At 45.8% G+C, this 25,768-nt stretch overlaps 1 protein-coding gene across 2 annotated transcripts; it reads left to right on the top strand.

Annotated features, from left to right (window-relative positions):
• Positions 1–10,751: 10,751 nt before the first annotated feature.
• Positions 10,752–20,540, top strand: LOC119661458. Of its 2 annotated transcripts, XM_038070816.1 has the most exons (5): positions 10,752–10,937; positions 11,004–11,113; positions 11,256–11,395; positions 11,463–11,641; positions 20,114–20,540. In XM_038070816.1, the coding sequence occupies exons 1-5, from the start codon at positions 10,845–10,847 to the stop codon at positions 20,126–20,128; spliced, it is 537 nt and encodes a 178-aa protein (XP_037926744.1). In that variant the 5' UTR covers positions 10,752–10,844; the 3' UTR covers positions 20,129–20,540. The 2 variants fall into 2 exon arrangements, with proteins under 2 accessions (XP_037926744.1, XP_037926743.1); XM_038070815.1 differs by having other exon boundaries at positions 10,756–10,937; positions 11,256–11,641.
• The last annotated feature ends 5,228 nt before the right edge of the window (positions 20,541–25,768 follow it).

Below are 25,768 nucleotides of genomic sequence, written 5' to 3'. Positions count from 1 at the left end.
GATGAGAAGGGCTAGCACAGGGGACATATACACAAGAAACAATGAACGAGAGGAAGTTGAGCGGGGAGACACGAAGAGCAACACAATCAAAAGGAAAGCCAGAGGAGGAGAAGACCAGTTCAGCGGGGAGTGAATCTGATATCTCTAGTATATGTGATAAATTTTTCAGTTTGATATCGTAGCTAATTTTCGGAATACGTGTTAATTTATGCACCCATCTCCAAAAAGAAGGTGTTTTTCTGCTGCCACGCTGGAGGGCGCTGTGTTCATCTGAGGAAAAAAAACTAAACGGCATTTTAATGTGGACAATATTCCACGGTCCGCAAACTAGGATAATTAGAAAATATTAAAAGGTAAATTTTTGGTGGGATTTTAAACTTAATTTTTTGGATTTTGGTGTTTTTTTGCGGCTTTTTTTATGAATAAAAAAAAACTACCCGTCCGATTGCATTTATCCTAGTTTATGGACCGTAGAAATATGTACTAAAGAGACCGTGAAAATTTCAAAGAATTTGGTTGGATAGATTTTGAGCTATGGTGGCAGCCGATTTTCAAGATGCAGTTTCGAGAAAAACACATTTGAAAATTTAAATGTGATTATCAACAGTAAAATTTTAACTCACCATTAATCTGCTACACCTAGTTCATAGAGAGTACCCTCCGTTTCTTCAAAAAAGTCTTGTAAGGCCGATTGTTGCTCTCTGGTTTCAATTTTGGCTCTTTTAGCGAGGTCAGTCGATCGTCGTTCGGACCGCCAAATTTGCGCTTCATTACGGCGATCGGCATAAACCTGACATATGAGACCAACTTGACATCCCATTGTCACTAGGGTTTTAAGAATGCCATTGAATCCTTCATTGAAAATAATTACAGCCAGAAAAATGGCTATTTCTACGACCTTGGCCCCAGAACGAAGGTGTTTAGCAGCGAAATTTCAGATCAATGCATTTAACGACTCATTATTATTCTGGGTCTCTGCTCCTAAACATCTGTTCAAGATATCATCTCGTGACAAATCTTCGTAGATTGGTTTGATGACTGTTCGAACTTCTTCAGTCAAAGGTGCCTTCTCGTGGTGAAAACTATCCAGTTCTCCTTTAGCTTCCGCTTTGCGCCATTTGCACCAACTGTCCTCGCCTACTGGACAATTTTGATGCTGAGGATTTTCGTCTGTAGAACATTTATGGAAGAAAGTTGCCCAAATTTCTTGCTTCATTCCTCCTATCGAATTTGCGTGTCGACGAATAGCCAGCCCAAAAAATATAGTGAGGTCCTTATCAGTAAGTTTTCCAGCCCCTTTTCCACCAATGCCTTTGCGATTCTTCTTTGCAATTCTAAGCTGTGTTCCCATTCTTTTCTCGACATGTCCTACGCATTCCTTTTTTACTACTACGTATATTTTATTATTTGCAGAAATTTGCAGAAATACCGAAGAAAACTCCAGCAAAATCCAATATTCAATATACAAAACTTGTCACAATTGGAACATCCATGTTCATGCTTGCTAAAAGTTTCTTTGCTGATGTTGATGCGAAGTCCTTTTTCTGCTCTGACAACTATCGATTCCCATGAAATACTCGTTTTTTAGTGCGAGCATGACGTTGAACGTTAAAGTGATCTCCCTTCGTACGATCCATTTAAAAAATCACTGAACACACAACCAGCACAATACTTACAACAAAATATAACTGAGTATAGCTTGAAAGCCTTTCAGTGCTCACTCTAGACTGGATTTATCCTTTTTATTCGAAACAGCAAATAAGTTTAGACAATTGATTGGTTTTCCATCTTTTTATATTTATACTTGTGTTCGAATTTATAAGGCTCAGGTAAAAAAACTAACAGATAAAAAAAGATTCGATGCTCTTTCTCATCGAGTATTCTAGCCGCGGCTGCAAACTCCTTACCTGTTTAATCCTGTAATTTCTGAAGGACTCGGAATATCGGAAAATCCCTTTGCCCACATATTCTCCACTATATATAGATACAATTCATATAAAAAAAAATCGATTTCTCCAACCCGACACACGGGATGACCCCCTTAAACACAAGTGAACATCTGCCCCTGATGTTGACAACATCACTTATCAATATGAAGCCCTCTCGGCTCTGCTACAGGAGTTTGACCTCCTGTGGTGAAATTTGATCTCACCTGAGAATTGGTCCATTATTCGGGTGGTACCTATCCCTCTCTTAACGACCTTATCGAACTCAGCTCTTAACGACCTTATCGAACTCATTAACTTGTGGAGTAAAAAAGTAGAAGGGGAGAGGTTGTTGAAAGGAATTGGAAGGCTAGAATGATTAGGTCAATGGAGCATGGGAAAGTTAAAATATCCGCAAGGAAGAAAGTGAGGGAAGGGAATGTGATAGTATGAAGTTCAGAGAAATTGTCAAATATCATAATTCTTCATACAGGAGAGAAGGGCAAGTACAGGGGACGTATACACAAGATACAATGAACGGGAGGAAATTGGGCGGGGAGACGCGTAAAGCAACACAGTCAAAAAGAAAATCAGACGACGGGAAGACGAGTTCGGCGGGGAGTGTATCTTTTATTGCAGTTTGGACCCCATCGCCGATGGGCTAACGAGATGCATTTCAGTCCCTGTCACAGCGCAAAGTGGAGTACCCTTTGAAGAGCTCGGAGTTTAATATGGCATCGTCCAGCCAGTTGGACAGAGATGGAGGAGATACAGATGTCATGGTGTTGCTGACCCCGGTTTTAAGTCATTGAAATTCAAAAAACTATTATCTGTCACGCATCGCAAAAGTTAAATTTTCTGAACTTTTTTGCGTGCTGCATTGCACACTGGACTTGTTGTATATTGCCTCATACTAGTTGGTGTAATAAACTTCATTTGACAGCTTTCTCGCTCCGCACGCACGCAGCCGTTCCGGTGTTGTCGAGCGGTTTTTTTTTATTTTCCAGGTTTAGTTCGCGTTCTGGTTTATCTCGTTAGGCTGTCGCGAATTCCTTTGTTCGTTGAGATATTTTAAGATCCGGTGCGGACCCACGTATCGGCATAGACACGTTGATTTTGTAAAAATGTCATGTGAGGGATCCAAGCGCTCAAAGGATCGTTTGATCATCCTATTTTCCATAAGACTCATTACAGGATCCTTGCGGCACTCCAAAAGATACCGGCAAGAGATCGGGAATCTCATTTCCAACACTGACGTAAAAGTGTTTATCCTCAAAGAAACTGATGGCAAGTCTGATCATCGAGATTGGGAATTCGTACTTAATTAGTTTATAGATTAGTCCGTTTACCCACACGGAGTCAAAGGCCTTTTCTAAGTCCAAAGCACATGCTACCGTATGTTTATTGTCGACGTTAAGTCTGCTCGCGACAGTATCGTGGAAGTAGTTCAGGGCGTGCTGTGTTCCGTGTTTGGCACGGAATCCGAACTGTTGGTCTGGAATTATGTTATTGAGATTGCAATACTGGACTAACCCGACTGTCCATGCTCTCTCAAAAAGTTTCCCTAAGTTTGATAAAAGTGAAACGGGTCTGCAGTTCCCAGGTTCCTTGGAGGCACCTCTTTTTCGAATGGCTATAATTTTGGCTATTTTCAAGTTAATGGAAAATAGCCATTATTAATGCTGTTGTTAAAAACTGAAAGTAGGAATTTAATGGAAGCTACCAGAAGGTTTTTAAGACGAAATTCGTAACTCCATGTGGCACTGCTGACTTTTTACCCCTAAGGTTATGAGTAAGAAATTTGCCCGAATCAGTAGGCTTGTTGGAAGGGTTCTTGGCTGAAAATGACGTAAGTCGGTAGCAGTTCCTGGAAATGAATTCTCTGACTGTTAAATCAACATTCGAAGTAAGAACCGTTCTGTTTCGCGCTTAACCTCTGTGCACCCCTACCAGATAAGCAGTGTCGAAGAGAGAGACAATGGCGGGTTTTAATGCAGAGCTCACAATTTGGCAAGGCCTTAAGAATGTGGCCAATGGCGTGGAGTAACCCTCCAGATAAAGTTGCCTCATGAGTGGATTGGGGTGATTCTCCGTTCTTTCGAAGAATCTTTCTAACAGGTTAAGAGCGAACTCTCGAAGAGGTTTAACTTTTGCTCGCCTGTACACTTCGGCGTTGCGGCCGCACTTCTTGGTTTTCCAATTGTACGACACGTCGACGCAGTGTCTCAAAATTTTGCGCTAGAAGGACTCGCACTTCTTCATAGCTTTGATCGAGCAAGAGATCTATGTAGGGGCTCCGTAGCAAAGAATCGGTCTTATGAGGACTTTGTGTATTGTCAGTTTAGATTTAGTGCCAAGTTCTACTCTTTTACGAAGAATAGAGTAGATTTTACTCAATGCACCGCGTGCTCTGCTGAGAGCAAGATTAAGGTGGGGGTCGAATCGTAGGTGTTCATGAAATAGCATTCCCAAGTATTTCATTTGTTGTGAACTGTTTACTACGGTATTCCCGATGCGTAGCTTTAAGCGCTTGGCTTTTCTGTGGATAGATCTAGATCCCAAGTATCTGGATTTTCTCCGAAGAGTAATAACCTGTGTTTTAGCCTCGTTGATTTTTATCCCCCAGGTCTGGTAGTACTTGCAGAGATCTGTTAAGTATTTCTCTATAGCATTAGCTGCCTTACCAGATCGGAAGCTCGACGAGAAGATAAGCGCGTTGTCAGCGAACTGTAATAGTTCTGTGTCGCTCTCTGGGATTGGAGCGTCGGCCGTGAAAATGTTGCAGAGTGTAGGTCCTGAAATGGATCCCTGCGGTATTCCAGAAGTGACCGGTAAGAGATCGGAAGAATAATTTCTCACGCTGACGTAAAAATGCCTATCTTCGAAGAAACTTATTATAAGTCTGATCACCGGGATAGGGAAATCAAGACTGATTAATTTGAAGATGAGTCCGTTGACCCACACGCAATCAAATGCCTTTTCAAGGTCTAATGCACACACTACTGTGGGCGTGTTATTGACGTTAAGTCTGCTACTCACTGAATCGTGAAGGTAGCTTAGTGCGTGTTGGGTCCCGTGCTTTGTCCGGAACCCGAATTGATGGTTCAGAATAATGTTTTTCCGATCGCAATGTTGGTCTAATCCCACTGTCCATGCTTTCCCGAAGAGCTTGCCCAAGTTGGAGAGGACAGAGACGAGCCTGAAGTTTTGTGGTTCCTGGGAGCCGCATTTTTTTTTTAATGGCGAATATCTTTGCTACTTTCCAAGTAGTGGGAAAGTAACCTTTATTGATGCAGTTGTTGAAGACTGCAAGAAGGAACTTCATTGATGCCATCTGGTCCGGTATTGGTGATGGTATTGTTGGAGGTGGAGGTCCACTTAGGCCAGAGGCTTTTTCGTGGCTTAGGTATAAGAAACGCCTGGTTTAGACAAACTTTGAGACAGTTGCGTTACTTCCTGTTTAGTCTGTTGTGTCTAGTTAATTTCCCGAGCCTTGAACCCATCTTTTCGGGCTAGCATATCTTTGTATGTCGTAACTTCAAACCATTGACGGATTTTTGAAGTTTCTGGAAATGCGGTTCCAGTCACTTGAAGCGTTAGGGGTGAAGGCCAAGAATTTCAACGAAAAACAGAGACCGTTAAAAGCTACTCGAGCATTGATATTTGTAGTGTCATCAGCATGTGTTCTTTGCGAGGAAGATTTTTCAGCAGACTCCTTCCGAGAGGATACTTATTGTCCGAAACAATCATCTGTGTATTCATTATTATCAACGGCGCAACAACCGGTATCCGGTCTAGGTCTGCCTTAATAAGGAACTCCAGATATCCCGGTTTTGCGCCGAGGTCCACCAATTCGATATCCCTAAAAGCTGTTTGTCATCCTGGCCTACGCTATCGCTCCACCTTAGGCAGGGTCTGCCTCGTCTTCTTTTTCTACCATACATATTGCCCTTATAGACTTTTCGGGCTGGATCATCCTCATCCATACGGATTAAGTGACTCGCTCACCGTAACCTATTGAGCCGGATTTTATCCACAGCCTGACGATCATGGTATCGCTCATAGATTTCATCGTCATGTAGGCTACGGAATCGTCCATCCTCATGTAGGGGACCAAAAATTCTTCGGAGGATTCTTCTCTCGAACGCGGCCAAGAGTTCACAATTCTTCTTGATAAGAACCCAAGAACCCAAGTCTCCGAGGAATACATGAGGACTGGCAAGATCATTGTCTTGTATAGTGAGAGCTTTGACCCTATGGTGAGACGTTTCGAGCGGAACAGTTTTTGTGAGCTGAAATAGGCTCTGTTGGCTGACAACAACCGTGCGCGGATTTCATTATCGTACCTGTTATCGGTTGTGATTTTCGACCCTAGATAGGAGAAATTGTCAACGATCTCAAAGTTGTATTCTCCAATCTTTATTCTTCCCGTTTGGCCAGTGCGGTTTGATGTTGTTGGTTGGTTGGTTTTCGGTGCTGACGTTGCCACCATATACTTTGTCTTGCCTTCATTGATGTGCAGCCCAAGATCTCACACCAATTACCGCCTGCTCGATCTGGATGAAGGCAGTTTGCACGTCTCGGGTGGTTCTTCCCATGATGTCGATATCGTCAGCATAGGCCAGTAGTTGTGTGGACTTAAAGAGGACTACCTACCTCTTGCATTCACCTCAGCATCACGGATCACTTTCTCTAGGGTCAGGTTAAAGAGGACATATTATAGGGCATCCTCTTGTCGTAGACCGTTGTTGATGTCGAATGGTCTTGAGAGTGATCCTGCTGCTTTTATCTGGCCTCGCACATTGTTCACGGTCAGCCTAGCCAGTCTTAATAATTTCGTCGGGATACCGAATTCTCTCATGGCCGTGTACAGTTTTACCCTGGCTATGCCATCATAGGCGGCCTTAAAGTCGATGAAAAGATGTGCAACTGATGTCCATGTTTCAACAGTTTTTCCATCACTTGCCGCAGAGAGAAAATGTGACCTGTTGCTGATTTTCCCGGAGTGAAGCCTCTTTGGCACAGGCCAATGATGTTCTCGTTGTCAGCTGTCAGGCATTGATTGACTGTCCCACAACTTGAGTATAAGTTTATGAACCTTCTTCTTTTTCTTCAGCCTTTGTCCCGTTCACAAGCGGGGTCGGCTCGTCGTGATCGGCTTCGCCATTTGGCTCTATCGAATGCCTAATCTGGATGCAATCTCGAGGCTTTCAAATCCCCATCCAGCGTATCAAGCCACCGTTGCTTAAGTCTGCCTTTTGGTCGCTTACCATCGACTTCGATGTTCAGACCAATCTTTGCAAGTGAATTCTCGTTTGCACGAATTGCGTGACCATACCATCGAAGACGCCTCTCTCGCAACTTTTCCACGATCGGTGCAATCCCATACCGATCGCGGATATCCTCATTTCGGATGTGATCTAAACGTGTGACGCCACTAGTCCAACGTAGCATCTTCGTCTCCATTACCGCGAGACGCCGTTCATTGTCTTTTATGGTCGGCCAACACTCAGAACCATAGAGAGCGACTGGACGGACAACATTGCGGTAAATTTTAGATTTGAGACGTTCGTTGATACGTCGATCACAAAGGACACCAGTTGTAGAACGCCACTTTATCCAGGTTGCGTTTATGCGTGAAGCAATTTCATAACGTAGCTCTCCATTGGCTGATAGCGTTGACCCGAGGTATTTAAATCGCTCAGATCTGGGCAGATCACTGCCGCTGACAGTGATTGTGCCCGTTTCATGGGGATCGGTCGTCGAAAATTCAGTTTTGTTTAAATTCAATCTGAGACCGTGTTGCATGACGCGATCATTCTATTTTTGAACAAGTTGCTCGAGATCATTTTTGCTATCAGATGCTAGGAAAACATCATCTGCATAAAGCAGTGTGTAGGGCGCTGGACGTTGGATATCCCGTGTGACGGTGTCCATAACAAGGACAAAGAGGAGTGGTGAGAGGGCACTTCCTTGATGAACTCCAACAGATACTCGAAGCGGTTTTGATACACCCGCCATACTTCGAACTTTACTTTTCGGATCGTGGTAGAGCAATTGAACCCAGCGCACGAGTTCTTCTGGCACGAAGTGTTGTCGTAAAGCATACCAGATGAGTTCGTGTGGTACACGGTCAAACGCTTTCTCGAGATCCAGAAAGGCAATGTAAAGAGGGCGATGCTTCTCACGGTGTTTCTCCATGAGTAACCGCGCAGCGTGTATTACGTCAGTAGTTCCGCAGTTCTTGACAAATCCGGCTTGATTCATGGTTATTTCAACGATTTCGCGAATACGGTTGTCAAGAATGCGTTCAAAAATCTTCATGGTATGGGAAAGTAACCGGATCGGACGGTAATTTGAACATTCTGCTGGACTACCTTTCTTTTTCCATATTGGAACAGTGGTACTTTCTTGCCAGTCAGATGGTGTTCTTCCTTCCTGAATAACCCGGTTAAAGAATTCACTGAGCCACAGTGTTGGGTCCCAGCTCTTCGCTTTCCAGAGCTCAGATGCGATGTCGTCAGGTCCTGTTGCTTTCCCCGATTTCATTTGTTTTATTGCCTCCTCGACTTCAATTGCGCTGACTGGTGGAACTGCTCCAAATGTCGGTAATGATTGTGGAAGTGGAGGATGAGCAAATTCTTCAGTTGAAATCTGCTCGAAGTATTTTCGCCTTCTATCCGTTGCGGCTCGACGGTTGGTAAGCAAAGTACCGTTCTTGTCATTAACACAACAGAAGTGTTCGATATCCTGTGTGCGTTCATCACGGCTTTTAGCAAGTCGATACAGGTCTCTCTCGCCATCCCGAGTGTCCAGTTTATCGTAAAGATTTTTGAAATGGTTTGCTCGGGTGACAGCGACCGTTTTCTTTGCTTCCCGGTTGGCATTCTTATAAATTTGCCAATTAGCTGGCGTTTTATCGTCGATAATTTTTTTTTTTTTTTATTTTGTAGAGGCGTTGAGGCGTTTCTTTTCACAGACCTTCATTTCAACATCATCATTCCAAAGCCAAGTATCTCGGTTGATGTACCGCTTACCCGGCTTGGTGAAACCGAGGGTTGCAGAGGCCGCTTTGTGGATCGTGTCTTTCATTTGGTTCCATGATTCTTCCACATTCGTAATGGTTGGCAATCGTATGAGTGAGACCGTTTCTTCGTTCTTCTCACCAAATCGCCACCATTTAATGCGCGGCGGGCCAGTGCGTTCCTCACGCCGTTTTATCGGTGGCTTAATTCGCAGGACAGCAATCAACGGCCGATGTTAAGGTGCGATGGTCTCATAGGGAACGACTTTGCAATCAGTGACAGTGGTAAAATGTTGGCGTCTTATGAGAATATAGTCGATTTGCGTTTTATTGTTCCCACTATAAAATGTGCGAAGATGAGACAATCGTTTGATGAACCATGTATTCATAAGTACAAGGTCATGGGTGTCCGCAAAATCGACTATACGCTCGCCACCTTCGTTGCGCGCTCCGAACCCCTTTCTCCCATGGCACCTGTTACCGTCTGCCTTTTCACCCGCATGACCATTAAGGTCGCCGGCAATGATTATGTAATCATCAGCAGGCACGTGACAAGTCTTTTCATCGAGAAGTTGCCAGAAGGCATCTTTCTCGGCATCAGGTCGGCCTGTCTGTGGTGCATACGCGGTGAAGAAGTGAATAGTGCGATCAGCTGATATAATGGTGAGCTTCATCAGCCGATCATCAAATCGTTCGACTTCTTTAATGGCATCACGGAAACCCTCTGAGATGGCAATGCCAACACCATATTGAGTGTGTGGGTTACCAAAATAGAGAAGTTTGTGGCTATTTTTACCGCGTTCGCGTTCAATGTCGCAGCTTTTGGAACCAGACCATCGGGTTTCTTGCAGAGCGCAGATGTCAATGCACCTTTTCCGAAGGGCTCTTGCGAGTTCCTCCGTCTTTCCAGTTAGGGTATCAACATTTAGCGTGCAGACACGTATTTGTTTTGTTCGTTGTGTGCGGACTAACTTGCTTACGTCCTGACGCCGTCCATGCGTCAAGAACCCTTGCCCATTTCTCGACAGGACCGGGGCCCATCCTGCCGCGTCGACTGTTTATGAACCACTTATTGTAATTGGTCGCCCCCATATTTAACAAATTCGGCTGTAATTCCATCGGATCTTGGTGACTTGTAAACCGATGAATTGCATGGACTGTTTCTTCCATACTTGTCCGTCGTCTTCAGTTGACGGGACCTTCAACTCGCCGATTTTATAGTTGTTCAATAGTTCATCAAAATACTCAACTCATCGCTCCAATATGCCCATTCTGTCGGAAATTAGATTTCCCTCTTTGTCTCGGCAGGATGAGCATCCATGTCTGTAAGGCTTCATCCTGCTGACTTGTTGGTAAAACTTGCGCGCCTGGTGCGGTTGCTCCCTGTACTTTTCGAGTTCACAGACTTGTTGGTTCTCCCAGGCTTTCTTTTTCCATCTGTGAAGTCGCTTCTCCGTTCGCTAGAGTTCGTGATAAGTCTCCGCGGGTGTCCGCGTCCTTTGAGAATGCAACATTATTCGGTATGCAGCATTTTCTCGATCCGTTATTGCTCCGTTGTTCCGTTTGCTTCTTCTACTGCTAGCTCCGAAATGCCACGTCTGTTCGTGACCGCTGTCCCGACTGAACTGGTCAATGATCACAGGGCTAAGAGTGGGGACAAACCACAAAATTGAATTCAGACGACGTCTCACAGACGTCCCGTCTGTAGTTACGGGATAAACTTGGGCCTAAAGTAAGCGAATTCCTGTTCAAATTTAACTTATTCGAGTTTCTTAGCTATCGCAGGAGCTGAGTGATCAAGTTTTCAATGTGACTTTTCCTTAATATCCCGAAGCTTTCAATTATTTATTATATTTTAAATTTACCGCCCAAACGTTGTGCTTTTAGCTTTCAAAATGAATTTGTCTTTTGGAATAATTATTTTCTTCATTGCATACGGAAATATGGAGTATACTAAGGTTCATATTGAGGACTTTTTCGAGCTGATAGTGAGTATCCGATTTCGAATGAAGAAACTTTTATTACTTCAAGAAAACTACGTGGCATCATTATAGGGAATGATGACATATAAGAGCGCGTGCGGGAATATAACCCAATGTTTCATTACGGCTATAAATAATAGAGGATTATTCGTAAGCGCAGCGTCATGCGTGTATGACCAGTGGTAAGCATTGGCAACCAGGTATGCTTATTGTGCCAGCTCGACTGGTCGCGTCGTCGTCCTTATTGTGCTGCAGGACTACAATACTGAGAATCATACTTGTGGTCTTCGAATACCAGCAGGACCCTAATATATCTTTTTTTAGGGGAAATTACCTGCACTCTCCAGATTCTTTCTTCGTAAAAACAGAAATTGATAATGAAGCAGAAAAAGAGCCGTTGCCGTATACATACTACAGGATAGCGATTTTGGCAGTCTATCCGCATCCGAACTATTCGTATTTAAGTGAGCACGACAACGTGGCGGCAATCATATCGAACTATTCACAAGGCGATTTCGAGCATAATTACAGATGCATCCCAGGAATTCCTAAGGAAGACTTTACGCCGAAGGATCCTTTTATTTTTACGATGGATGTTAACACCGAAGATTCTCCATTGTTGTCTAAAGCTTTCGTTCTGGACAAATCACAGTGCTGCTATCCATCTGGCCCAACTGATCTGCGCCCCGAGGATAAGCCATTATGTATTAGTAAGTGCTTGTTTATATGTTACTTCCGAGTTATCACAATCTCGGCAGATGCCGGATATTACCTAATACTAGCAAGCATTTAGGCTCGGACGATCCTACCTACTTCAAAACTAAAAGGACGCTGGGGGTAGTGGCCGGTGGTCAGGCTTGTTGTGTAGAGTATGGCGATCAGTCAGAACTTCCCGGTCCCAATACATGCTGTAAGCAGAACTATCAGGTACTGCAAAAAGCAATGCTCTATTACCACACGAAAACCCTTTTTATCCATTTTCTTCAAATGTTGATTCACTCTATATGCTCTATCCCACAAACTAATAGTTTGACAGCTGTCAATTTTGTGGATGTGTCTTCTGAAGGTTAGACCTAACTATAAAAATCATGCGGATTATGGGTACTTTTTTTTTTTCTTTTGAGGAGGTGGAAATCTTCAAAAGACAGACCACCAGCATGTGGGATTTTTTTTACCTACTAAAACCACCCCCGACTCCCTCCCTGCCCCGCGGAACCACCATAAGGTATTACATCACGGGGCGGAGTCAGCTCACTCTAGCTTAATCCCATTTCTTCTATACGCGGCGCACGTGACCGCGTTTTTCTCCTTTCCTCTGCCTTTCGCAATTTATCTTGAATTGATGCGATCATGGAGTTGACCGCATCCCAATTCTCTTGATGTGCTAGCATTTTCGGTACCAGATTTTCTGGTACCAGCACCTCTCCTAGAGTCTCCTCTAGGTTCCTCCTTTCTTCCACAAATCTCGGACAGTGGAAGAATACATGCTCTGGGTCCTCTGGGACTCCATCGCAATTTGGACAGTCGGGTGAGGTCTCCAATTTAAACCTGTGAAGGTATTGGAGATATCCTCCATGTCCCGTGAGAAACTGCGTGAGATTATAATTAATCTCACCGTGTCGTCTCTCCAACCACTCCTTGATGGCAGGAATGAGCCTGTGAGTCCACCGACCCTTTCCCGAGCGTTCCCACCGCTCTTGCCATCTATTTATGGATCTCTCCTTCTCAGCGTTCTTCGTCTGGCTTCGCATGGTATATATTCGCCATCTCATCTGCCAAGATGTCAATCGGCATCATTCCACAGATGACGAATACTGCATCATCTGAGACAGTCCTGAAGGCAGAGCATACCCTCAGAGCTGTCCTCCTATAGACTGCATTCAGTTTGCTAGTGTTAACTGACATCTGCAACGCCTCGCTCCAAACTGGGGTCGCATAGAGCATGATTGAGGTCACCACCCTGGCTATAAGCAACCTAGAGGTATGCCGTGGCCCTCCCACGTTCGGCATCATCCTCGCCAGGGCCATACTAGCTTTGGATGATTTATCACAAACATACTGTACGTGTTGCTTATAGCTGAGCTTTCTGTCTATCACCACCCCCAAGTATTTGATGGTCGGCTTGGAAGTGATGATATGATTCCCGACTCTAACACAGGCGTAATTTCTCTTCCTTCGCTTCGTGATGAGGACCGCTTCTGTTTTTTCCTCCGCAAGCGTCAGACCAGAGCTCTCTAACCAGCATTTGACAGCACTGATTGCCTCGCTTGAGTATAACTCAGCATCTTCGAGATGCTTTGCGACAACAACCAGTGCAATGTCGTCAGCGTAACCCACCACTGTGGCTTCCTCCGGAAGGGGAAGATTAAGTACATCGTTGTACATGATGTTCCACAGTAGTGGGCCCAATACGGAGCCCTGCGGGACACCCGCGGAAACGAGGTACTCCTGCGGTCCGTCATCAGTGTCGTACCAGAGCCTCCTTTCAGTTAAATAACTATCGACAATTGCGGCGAGATAGGCGGGAATACCAACCTTCGCTAGGGATTTCCGGATTAGATTCCAATTGGCCGAATTGAATGCATTTTTCACGGCCAGGGTTACTACCACGCAATATTTGCTGGTACTGCCCTTTCCGTGGATTGCATCTTCGGCCAAGCCAGTAACCAATTTGATGGCATCAATGGTTGATCTGGCTTTGCGGAACCCATACTGCCGATCTGAAAGGCCGCCTTGGCTCTCAACTACCGGGAGTAATCTATTATAGATTACCCGCTCTAGCATTTTCCCAACCGTATCCTCAAAAGACATATGGGTCGGTATGAGGATGGTTCACCTGGATGTTTACCAGGCTCAGGCAGAAGCACCAACTTCTGCCGCTTCCATACCGCTGGAAATATTCCCTCGGACATGCACGCTTCGAACAACTCAGCAAACATGTCCGGCCTGGATTTCACGGCAAGCTTAAGGGCCTTATTCGATACTCCGTCCAGACCCGGTGCTTTATTGTCTCCTATTCTGCCGCAGATCTCCAGGAGCTCGTCTCTGGTGACTGGCGGGATTGCCGTCACATTCAGAGGTGGTTGGAATGTGTCGGTGTTCTCCTCTTGCTGGGGGAATAACCCCTGGATGATTTTCAACAAGAGGGTGGGGCACGTGATCTGCGGAGACGAACGGCCTCTAAATCGTCCCATCACGATTCCATAAGCTCTCCCCCACGGATTTACGTCCGCTTCTGAGCAGAGCTCCCTAAAGCATTTCCTCTTGCTTCGCTGGATGGCGAGCTTGAGGGTTTTACGGGCTGCCTTGTAGGCGCACTCTTTCTGCCCTTGATCGACTCTACCTACCGTCCTCTGAGCCGCTCTTCTGGCTCGGTGGCAGGCTGATCGAAGGCCGGTCAGTTCATCATTCCACCAGTAGTTTGGTCTTCTACGGGGGAATGCGCACCTCCTAGGCATGGACGCGTCACATGCTTTGGCGATGCATTGAGCCAGATGGACAGCTCTTTCCGTAGAGGTGCCTGCTATATCAGGTTGATCTAACCACACCTCTAAGAAGCTCTGCTCATCCAAAGATTTTGCAGACCAGCCTGAAATCTTTTTCGGTTTCGGGCATGATAGCTCTTTGCCCTGAGGTTCGATACATGTCTCAAAGAAAACTGCCTGGTGATCGCTGTGGGTGTAGCGTTCGCTGACGCACCAGGACATACCACGCGCCAGCGAAGGGCTGACAAAAGTCAGGTCTACAATCGAGCCTGACCCCCCTTTCTGGAAGGTGTTTACAGCACCTTCGTTAGCCAAAACCATGTCCATCTGCGCGAAAGCTTCTATTAAACTGCGCTCCCTAACATTTGATTCTCTGCTACCCCACTCTAGGGCCCAAGCATTGAAATCACCAGCAATCACCTTTGGACTTCGTCCCCTTGCGTCGAGAACAAGATTATCAAGCATTTGCTCGAATTCAGACAGTGTCAAACTTGGTGGGGCGTAGCAGCTGTATACATATACACCACTTATTTTCGCCCACACAAAGCCACTGGCTGCCTGACTTGCAGTACATTGTATGGTCTGTCGACCGCAAGCCCATATCGCCGCTCCACCAGTCGAATCTGTGACCCATACGCCACCGTGACGGCTTCTGTACGGCTCACTTATGATGGCGATTTCCATCTCTGATTCGAAGGTGGTCTGCTCAAGGAAATCCTGAGCGACCCTGCAATGATTGAGGTTTATCTGAATAAACCTCATTTTCTTATTGCAGTGAGCGCCTTCCTAAATTCCATACATTTGGCACTTCCGGCAATGTGCCGATTATCCTTCCCTCTTTGGCTACGCACAATAGGCATTTGGGGTCTCTATTGCACTCTCTGGCAAGATGGCCTTTCTCCCCACACCTTCTGCATAGATCGGACCGATCAATGTTGCTGGTGCATGCCTTGGCGAAGTGCCCAAACATGAGGCATTTAAAGCACCTCTTTAGTGAAGTTTGCTCCCTTAAACGGCAAACAACCCATCCAATCCGAACCCTTCCGGCAGCTAACAACATCTGCGCTGCCTCCGCTGGCACTCGTATGGTGGCCGTTTGAGTGCCACCATAGGCTTTCCGTAGACCGACAACAGACTCCTCTGTAAGTTCTTTCAACTTGAACTGCTCCTTCAGAGCAGTACAAATTTCTCCTTTCGATGTAACTTCATCGAGATCCTTACATTGTATATAGATCTCATGTTTTTGGGCACGCACTGCGGCATTCTCCCCAAGTGAGTCCTTCACCCGAGTGCGAAAGTCAACAGCCTTGCCCACGCTGGATCTTTTCAGCTCGAACATGAGATCCCCTTTCTGGGTCCTTCGGATTCTGTTCACATTTCCGCTCAGATCTTTTAGGTCGGGATCAGCTTTGACCTTTTTGAGTATCTCCGCGTAGGACAGATTGCCCTTACTGGAGATAACAATTACATCTGGACGGGTTCGCAATGCTTTTTCTTTCGCTTTTTTGCTCGTAACCTTAGTCCATCCATCGTTTTCGTTCGTCTTGGGCTTCGCACCGCTGGTCGACTTTTCTACATTCGCTGTACGCTTTCCTCCTTCAGAGCTATTAGTGCTGGTTTTCAGAGTTTCCTGTCCGCCTTTTTTTCTCTTAGGTGCCTGCTGATTATTTGAAGGATCCCCCTCTTTTCCCGTACTTGTTTATTTCGCCGTGTTTCGATGGTAGTACGGTTAGGTGTCACTTGGGTCGCTTGTGACACTGTTGGTGCAGCGGGGTTTGGCGTATCCTTAGTATTCTTTTCCTCCATCTGCGATCTATTATAGAGGACTCTAATGGCCATCACCATATTCTTTATGGCTTGGTGCACGTTGTGTTTGTCCTTGATGAACTCGGACAGCTCAACTATTTTTGCCCCAAGCTGGATAAATGGTAATTCCTCCGGATCGGGACTTCGCTCCTTATAAGCCCCGACAGGGTTACTCCTTTTATACGCTGTTTCACTTTTGCCAGTTATTGATCTTGCCTGTGCTTTTTCCTTCATCACCTTTAGCATTGGTGGAGATCTCAAAGTTGATGAGCTTCTTTTGAATGGATCCTTATCTTGTTCCTGGAGCACCTCTTGCTGTCGCGCATCTTGAACATATGCTGTGGGTGTTGCTACAGTTTTTGTCGTCCAACGATCCATCTTCAGTTCATTCTTGGTTGTTCTTGCTACTGGTGTTCTCGGTGAGGTCGTACTTCGCTTGAACACTTCCTTCTCCAGATCCAAATCACTTGTAACATTATATGCCAAGGTGGCCAAGTTGGGGTCACGCCTGATGGGAGATCTGACAACTCCTCACAGGTGGATTGTGGGTACTTGGATTCCCATTAAATTAAAACACTGGCTTCGTACGCTGTGTGAGGAGTGGAAACGCGACACGATAGTCATGACAAGAGTCCATGTGTCTTCTGTCAGAAATAATCCTTGTATGGATCGGCATGACTTCCCCTGCAGTTAGATGTTGTGGGGATCGCTGCCGCGTTCCCACAGTAGCCCCCCACTCCGGATGCGCGCAAGAGCTACCTCTGAGTCAGTGTAAGCCACGAATCTAATGGGGATATCCCCCAGGCTCCGTTTCACGTTCCGATATAGCTCCGTCAGTAACATCACACTTTCTAGCTCTAGCTTTGGAATGGTACTTATCCCAGACTGCCCGATCCTAGCCTTTAATGGGGTGACTCGTCCCTTGGCTGCCAGTAACCGCACGACTTATTCCTCGCCGACCTTCACCCGACTGTAAATTACTGCAGCATGCCCCAGAAGCATCACTGAATCCCACCAGCTCCGTGATGTTGTCTAGATTTCCACACCCATATCCAGTCTACCTTTGGACCCGCATTTGATTGAGATAATCCAGGCAAGAAAACGACTTCTCGAACTGTACCTGCGCACTCTCCACGATCTTCAATCCGCAATTTCATGTCGACAGGGAGCAGCCATCCGATGGGATCTTATAGAGAAGCCGCTATGCTCAAAATTTGCCTCTTTGTAACTGCCGATTTTCTGTCCATTTTTATGGTGTACTGAAAACCATCCTCCCGGCGGTCAAAATCCAGGCCCAAAATCTTTAGCTCATTTCCCGCCTTCTCCAGGTCGACGTATGCATCCACCTGCCGTGCCACCTCCACATTTTCCAGTACCTCTTTACAATTAGCAGCCCATTTAGTCAAGGGTAGCTTACCTTTTTCTAATGTTTCCGATACCTTCCTAATAATATCCCTGTGGTGTCTTCTACAATAGAGGCACCATAGAGAAGATCGTCCATATAAAGCGCGTTTTTAATGACTCATTTCGTGTCTTCGTCATCCGTGGCCACATGGTGAAATGTTCTAATCGTTTGCCATGGGGCACAGTCCACTCTATAAGTGATGGTCTTCAAAGAGTATTCTTTTATAGGCCCCTTGGGATGATCCCTCCATAAAATGCGCAGCTTCAGCCGCTCCTCTGGAAGCAGCTGAATTTGCCGAATCATCTTGGTTATGTCACCAGAAAACACATACTCAAACTTTCAAATGTGGGTGACGATATCGATGGAGCTTCGGACCAGAAAAAATGATCTGGTTAAGGCTGATACCGTCGGAACTTAGACTCGAGGGATTGAACACGTTCCTGAGTTTCCTCGTAGATGCATCTTTACGGATGATACTCAGGTAAGGGATATAGTACACCTCTCCACTAGTGTCTTCGGAACATCTTCCATGTGGTCCAAGTCTCGATATTCCTTCATAAGCTCGTAAGATTTTTCCTTGAGGTTGGGGTCTTTAAGCCACCGCCTTTACTGCCCACAAAAATGTCGAACCGCTTTATGGAAAGAGTTCCCCACTTCGATTTTTTCTGGACGCCAAGCAGTGGGTACGACATAGCGACCATCTTTTTCCACCCACGTGATTTCCACATTCGTGCTTTGCCTGCGGAGCCGCAACTTCTGGACCAGATCCTCCGCTACATAGCAGCTATGGCTCCTTTGATCTACCAAACAGCGGACTGTGACAGCGCGTCCATCCTTTGCCCTGATCTTTACCATCGCTGTTGGAAGAACTGTACTGGAGTAAGCCATAGCAGACGAATTCTCGGCGTAATGTGATGTGCTTTCTTCTGCAGAAGCTTTCTCCCGCTGATTCTTGTCTGGGTGCAGCACTGTTCCGTGTTGTCCATGACAAATTTCGCATTTGAGATGCTTCAGCTTGGGGCAACCATCCTCCCTCCAGTACTTGTGGGACGCACAAAGGATTCATAGCCGGTAGTGGTGTAACATCTCAATTTTGTTTTGACTGTCCATAAACTCCGGGCATCGAAGAAAACGATGTTTCCCCACGCAAATGAAGCTGCTTCTTCCTATCGTCGCTCACCTTTACAACCAGGATAATTTCCCGATGTGACTTCTTTTTACTGAAGTTATGCTCCGTTTTTCCAGGACTGACACCCTCGGAGAGAGAGGACATAATTATGAACCGGTTCTTCAAAAACTGATCCAACTCATCTAAAGTTAGGGGCAGTTTAGGATCCCTTAGGGACGAGTCGAACTCGTTTCGGGTTGGGATATATTCATTTTCCTGGTCAGGAGGAAAGGAATAAAAGGAGCGCCTTCCTCGCAGTTGAATCCGGCTTTCTTCAGATTCTGGGTTTTCGATCTCATTCTATCCAGACCTTCCCCGATGGTGCTGCTATACTTTTTGGAAGCTAGGGGAAGATCCCTAAGGGTCCCAAGCCCTTTCATAAATTTCCCCATACACTCCCAGATGCTCTACAACCCGCTTCGCATCACCCTTCAACTTACTTTGCAACATCATCCATCTCTCTGCCTTTCCAATTTCGGACCCGAAGTATTTCTGGCACTGGTGGGCTGGACCGAGGGCGACACCACTGATTCTAAGATGGCCATCTCTCACCTGGGTGCCTTTCCAAATCATAATCACCACGAGGTGGCTGGTACTCACTTGTGTCCCGGCGGGCGCAACCGCGTCCATCCCGGTGGTCTGTACTTCCTTGTAATCTAGGTTCGAACTCAGAGACCCCTCGCACTTCCTCACTCGGAGCCGATTTTGCCTGAGTACTACGCCCGGTCTTTCCTTGGTCAGGACTTATCCTCGAGCTGCCTGCTTTTTGACAGTGCACGTCGGCAGGGTAGAGGCTGCTCCCTTTTGACGATGATGTCATCATACACTCGAGATGTTGTTGTTTGGCTTTCGCGAAGGCCTCAATCATTAGAGACTGGTTGCTCTCCCGAAAGTGCACTAATTCATGGGGAGCATGCTCCCTGAAGAGGAGATGGTGGTCCTCAAAGAAATCCTGATACGTCTCTCGGATTTCCTTCCACATAGATTCGAATCAGTCCCGCGTTCTCTTCTCTTGCCTGAGTTTCACTGAAGATTCCCTCAAGGCTTCCACTTTATTAATTCGTTCTTGTTGGGTGTTGATGATGGCTTGGAAATCTATTCTAATTTTGTTAATGCACGGAGTGGGGGTGATGGGGGGAGGTACATACAATATATATTTTTTAAAACTATATCAGATGGAGAGCTGAACTTGATCTCCCAAAAACAAGTCCACACAAAATCAAACACTGAACGCGGAATTGACCTCTCGAAAACACCAAGTCGTCAGGCATTGATTTCCAAAATCAGTACCTAAAAATGGAATTTCATTATTTCACAGCCGTTCCTGACATAGAAAGCAAGCTGTATCGAGACCGACGTTATGCCGGAGTCCCGCTTTTATCTCAAAGACCATATTCTAACATTTCGTACTACATCTATGGCCTATTGTCCTTCCATCATGCTTGTGGAAAGCGCACTTTCTTATTTACAAAACTAAAATTATATGAGGACTTCTTGAATAATCCGAGAGAATATATCAAACGGTGGAAACGCAGAGCTAGTGAAGCAACGTGGCGGAATGCTTTTGTTTTGAAAGAATTTTTTATTCTTGGAGCGCATATTATAAACCGGATCCTGCTGTCGAAAAGGTTCTAATGTTTATTTCGTACTAATTTAAGCCAGTATATGCTCTGGGACAAATTTTATATTATATTTATGTTGCACACATTTTGGCGATAATAAATTAATTTTATTTGTTTATTTAAGTTGCCTCGTTTTCTATTCTTCTTTATATTCTAGCCCTGCCTCACAATCTGTAAAGGGGCCGTTCCTCTTCCACTAGACTCCTTCACTCTGGAGTTATCGCAATAACGATGGTTATTTATCAAACAAATTTATTAGAACAGAATTATATTGACAAAAACGATACAAGCGTTTTCTTTATCGGTATGTATAGTTGAATCGCGCCAAGGTTGTGAAGCGGTTCGACTGTGGGAATTCATATCAATGGCAGCGCTACAAGGATGCGATAGTTAAACTTAAAAAGTCTTCATTGGGGTTGATGTCCCATAGTGTTATGGCGACCAGCGTCATCTGTCATCGCAACTGAATTCCGCACCACACATAAACATTTTCCGAACCTTCCCTTTTCCAGTGGTCCCATAACCGTCATCGGGTAACCCTCAAAGCTTTCTTTGACCTACGATGCCACCCACGAACCCTTCTCGTTTAAATAATCATCGGCGATAGCCACGCGACGACTACCATAGATTGCTACTCGTAAGTGAAAGTTATAAATCACATTAAATATACACTGCTAAATGTAAAACTGCATACTCCGTTCCCGAAGCTTGGGTTCCTGGCTTTTACCTTGTTGTTTTTTCTTGAACTTGGCCAGGTATCCGTCTGCACCAAATTGTAATGAAACGGGCGACACAACGAACCAAAAGTATTGACCTTTCTTCCTGTCTGAATGGTTAAACAGGCGTAAGAGCCTAACAAATGCCCAAGTACCTAAAAATCCGTTTAAGTCTCACCTAATCAAAATGTTTTGTTACACTTTGGTGCGACAATTGGAGGGGAAACGGCGTTCTCTCTACCATCGTATGGATAATTGATAAATAATCCTGGAGCACATCAAAGAACATCTCGAGAAATTGGCCGGCAGAGAGCAGGCTGGTTTCCGCTCTGGAACCTTTTCCATTGACCACATCAATACCTTACGACAAATGATAGCGCAAAATGTCAAATGCTGCACCGAGGTAAAATCTCAGTAAAATGTTGGGTCCAAACCAGAGTTCGCCAGGTTTGCATCTTCTCCCCGATATTATTTCTTATGATCGGTGACTTTTTTCAAGCTGCCCTCCCCGAAGAACGCCAAAAAGTTCAATGAATCATGACATCTTTCCTCAAACACCTTGACTACGCTGATGACAAATGTTTGCTCTCTCATCAGGCCACGAACCTTGGTCAAATGGCTATGGATCTAGCAAAAGATGCAAATAAAGCCAAACCGAAGATAAGCACCAACAAAACTAAGTTCTCATTCAGACTGGTCACCCCACCCTTAGGATTGGTTTGTCCAAAATTTGGATTTGCAGCTCATCGCATTGAGATTGTTTTGTGCTAGTATTCTTTCAGTATTGCGAGAGGGGGGGGATAAAAAACCATTGATGGACATATTATGTCATTTGCCTTCCATTTCTATCGTGAGAAAGCATATTCTCTTGAAGAAAGTATTTGCTGTGTTGTTACATGGGAGGTGGCCGCCATTTTTTTTCGGAAATTCTAAACTTTCATCAATCTCTGTTGTCATGTCATTCTGATTTGAGTCAATAATAAGTGAATAACTACCCCAACGAATATGGAAGATACTCGGGCAAAGGCAGAAGTGCCAATAGACCACACATTGAGGAAGGCAACAACTTAATTTCCGGTTATGCCATGTAATGGAACCCATTATTCCAAAGATCACCTACTATTAGGACGTCCTGGGACTACTTGGCAAAGAACAATGAGGGGGGGGGAGTGGAGTGGAAACACATTGTTAGAAACAGCCAACGATGGTGTATAGTACTGGTTGACACAACATGCCCCAAGTATTTTTTTTTATTCGTTAGGTGAATGCTTTTACGCACAGAGTGTTGAGCTCCCGGGACAGTACGCCATCGGACTACCAACTAACCATCAACTTGTCATCAGAGAACTAGCCTGGAACCGTTTCACACATTAATTCGGGCCAGCCGGTTAATGCTCTCCCGGTTACTGGAGTTTCAAGTCAGAGAATCCCTTTCACCAACGGGAGGGGAGAAAGAGAGTTGTTAGTTCAGGAAACCCCCATGTCATTTGGTCCCTTCGACGGTCGAGTTCAATCTTCTGCGCAATAAGAAGAACCCGAACACAATGCGCGACACGACCCCAACTACCAGCCCTCCTCAGCTCCCCTGACAATGTTGTCTGAAGAGGGCTCCCCTGTGTCTCCATAAAGCGGCTGACAAAAGTCATCCCACCTTTCACAAAAGAAAAAGGTGTGTTCAGCGTAGGAAGCAACACTGAAAACCTTCATACCCAGCTGCAGCCCAATACCCTGCTGCTTTGATTTCCTCGAAAAAGTTCATCTTCGAGTCGAGCATTAAACCATTGACTTTATAGTCAACTCGCCGAACGATGTGGGACGCAGGGTCGGGGTTTTCTTTCTGGTCAAGATGACTACTTCGGTTTTCTCCAGCGCAAGGCTGAAACCATCCGTTCGCTTAGCCATCGCATTAATATGCCAAGTCTACTTTGCGCCTGTTCAACAGAGCGTCCAGCAATAAGTGTCACAACGTCGCCTGCATGACCGACCAGGCGCGATCCTTCGAACGTATCCAATTTCAGCAGGCTATTGTTGGAAACGTTCCAGAGGTCTGACCCTAGGATCCCTGTGGTACTCATGACTTGATTTCCATCTGCCTCAGGCCCTGTAGTCTTTCAGATAATCGGAGATATAGCTTTGCACATGGAATGAGTTTTCCAGTGTGCCTAGAATATCTGTTCATCTTATGGAATTGAAGGCATTTCTGACACCAGGCGTTATGAGGAGCACTATCCGTCGTGACCGGCGGCTGTGTGCCTCGGCTCGATGAGCCGCACCCAAAACCTCCATGAGGACATCCACCGTGAATGTCCCTTCTCTGTACCCGAACTGAATTGGCAATAAATCCCCGGCAGCGCGAATCGCTTCAGCGAGTCTACTCCAGATGAGCTTTTCGACCACTTTCCCGGCCATGTGAAACATACACAGCGGTCGGTATGCAGACGGAAGTTCCGGGTCTCCTTTCCCTTGCTGATCAGCGCGAGTCTCGCTACTTTCCAGCGAGAAGGAAAAAGGCCCTCTTTCAAGCAAGCGTTGAACACCCCGAGCAGCAAGTCTTGACGTTGTCGGAGCTCCAGTGTTTGGACTTCCGCCGGGATACCATCAGGACCTTGTTTTTCATGGTGAGAACCGGTTCTTCGAATTCTCTCATTGTAAAAAGGGAGCAATCCTCGACCCTTTCCGCGCAATTGACATCAACTCGCATGGGATGCCTGGGAAATAATGCACGTAAAATGGTCGTCCATCTGTTCGGTATTTAGTATGCAGGGCTTCTGCAGAGTCCCAATTTTCCAGTTAACAAGCTTATAGTCAAGTTTTTTTTTTATTTGTCGCCCCTCGCATGGGAGCCTCACACACTATCTTTATCAAGTTCATCGCTGAGTTTACGACAGTGGCAGCTGCAACGCTACCACCACCCCTCGAAGCGTCCTCAAACGTGACTCTCCCTGTTCCCAGACATTCGACGATTTCCCCGATGTTCACTCTCGTGACATTCCACACGCGAGGGGCGCCGGACTGATACACGCCGGCAAGTAACGTCAACTACTTCGAAGACGATTCACTGGGATCATTTGCTGAGACGTCTTCCAGGACTCGCCACCGATGAAATCAGAGATTCCGATGCAAAAGTGATGTCAGGGATGCTTACTTCGCAGCCTGGGGGCGAAATGTTAGTGACGAGCCCTGTTCTCGCCGCCATTTCCATGATCCATTTCCCTCGGCAATCTGACTGAGGCAAGCTCCATTCAAGGGCCCTGGCATTAAAATCACAGCTTACCAGGATTCGCCCCTCCGTGCCCGAAACTACGCTCTCCCGAGCATCAAGCCGTCGCCGAAAGTCCGGCATCGTCTCATTATCCCTAAATACCGAATCCAAACAAACCCATCCCCTCGGCCTTGGGCAGGAACACCAAGTGGAATGACACCTAAACCCAGATGGCAACAGTACCCATGAAGTTGAGATGCCATGGAGATTATATTACTCGCTGATTAGCACGTGATCCGCTTTTACCTCTGCAGCGAACTGCGCTAGCAGCTTGTGAGCGGTTGCACTCCGATAAATTTTAATTTGTAGAATGCGGATCATGCTATTCGCGCCCTAGCCCTTTCTAGTTCCGCCTTAAAAATCCGATATCGTCCTGAGCCCACAATGGGTGCAACGCTCTCACAAAACACGCCCCAATCTCTGCAGAGAACGCAACTTTCGCTTTTATTGCATCTCCAGCATGCTGTTCTCCTGTCGGGTCCTTTGCAAGTTGCCGACGTGTATCCATAGTCCAGACACCTGTAGCACTTGATGGGAATTATCCGCATTCGTACCCAGTTTTGATTTTCCGATTGCTAAGAAGTTTCCCTGCATATTGCTCGGGAACTTCCACCACAGCGAGTTTTTACCATCGAGCATTTAAAGAGGTGATACCTATCCGGCCATTCACGCTTTTCGACCTCCTCCACTTCAACGTTTTCTGTGAGGCAGCCACGATCTCGGATTTCAAGAGCACAAATTCTAGGCTATAAAAAAGAGCCTTCTCCCCCAGTAACCCCTTGACCTCTTCACAGAACGTACTCTTTCTAGTCGTATTTAGGCCTAGTAAGACGGGGACTCTGCCACCCTTTGTTTCCGCATGAAAGACACTTCTACTCCATTATCTTCGGATTTCATTTTGTAGCGGGTTTTACTACGGATTTCCGCAAACGTCTTGCCTTCCGTCAGCTTAATGAGCAGAGCCGACGGTCTAGTCCTTCTTCGTTTCCTCGTGTTTTCTGCTACTAGCGTTTGGTTTGTAGCCTCCCTATCTTTGAACAGACGAAGCTCTGGCGGTGTAGTCAGTTCCTTACTTTTATCCTTACTTTTATCCTTCTTTGCCTTCTTTTTTTGGGGCCCTTGAAACTACTTTGATGGAGTTTCCTTCAGGCACGTCGTCCTCTTTCTGCTTTTTCCCCAGTCCGCTTTGCAGTGGGCTATCTGTGATCCGTTTGGCAGTGTTCTTAACGGGAAATGCGACTGTTTCTACTTTCCACGTGTCTTCCGCTGATGTCCACGTTCGCCTGTAAAAGGAGATGCGGTCGAGTAGTTCCACCAGTTCTATCAGCTCCTTTTTGACGCCTTTGCTGACATTCCTCGTTGACGGCCGTACA

This window comes from Hermetia illucens, chromosome 1, assembly GCF_905115235.1.
Source record: "Hermetia illucens chromosome 1, iHerIll2.2.curated.20191125, whole genome shotgun sequence".
Taxonomy (NCBI): domain Eukaryota; kingdom Metazoa; phylum Arthropoda; class Insecta; order Diptera; family Stratiomyidae; genus Hermetia; species Hermetia illucens.
The sequence above is the reverse complement of the archived record's forward strand: the minus strand, read 5'-3'. Positions and strand labels throughout refer to the sequence as shown.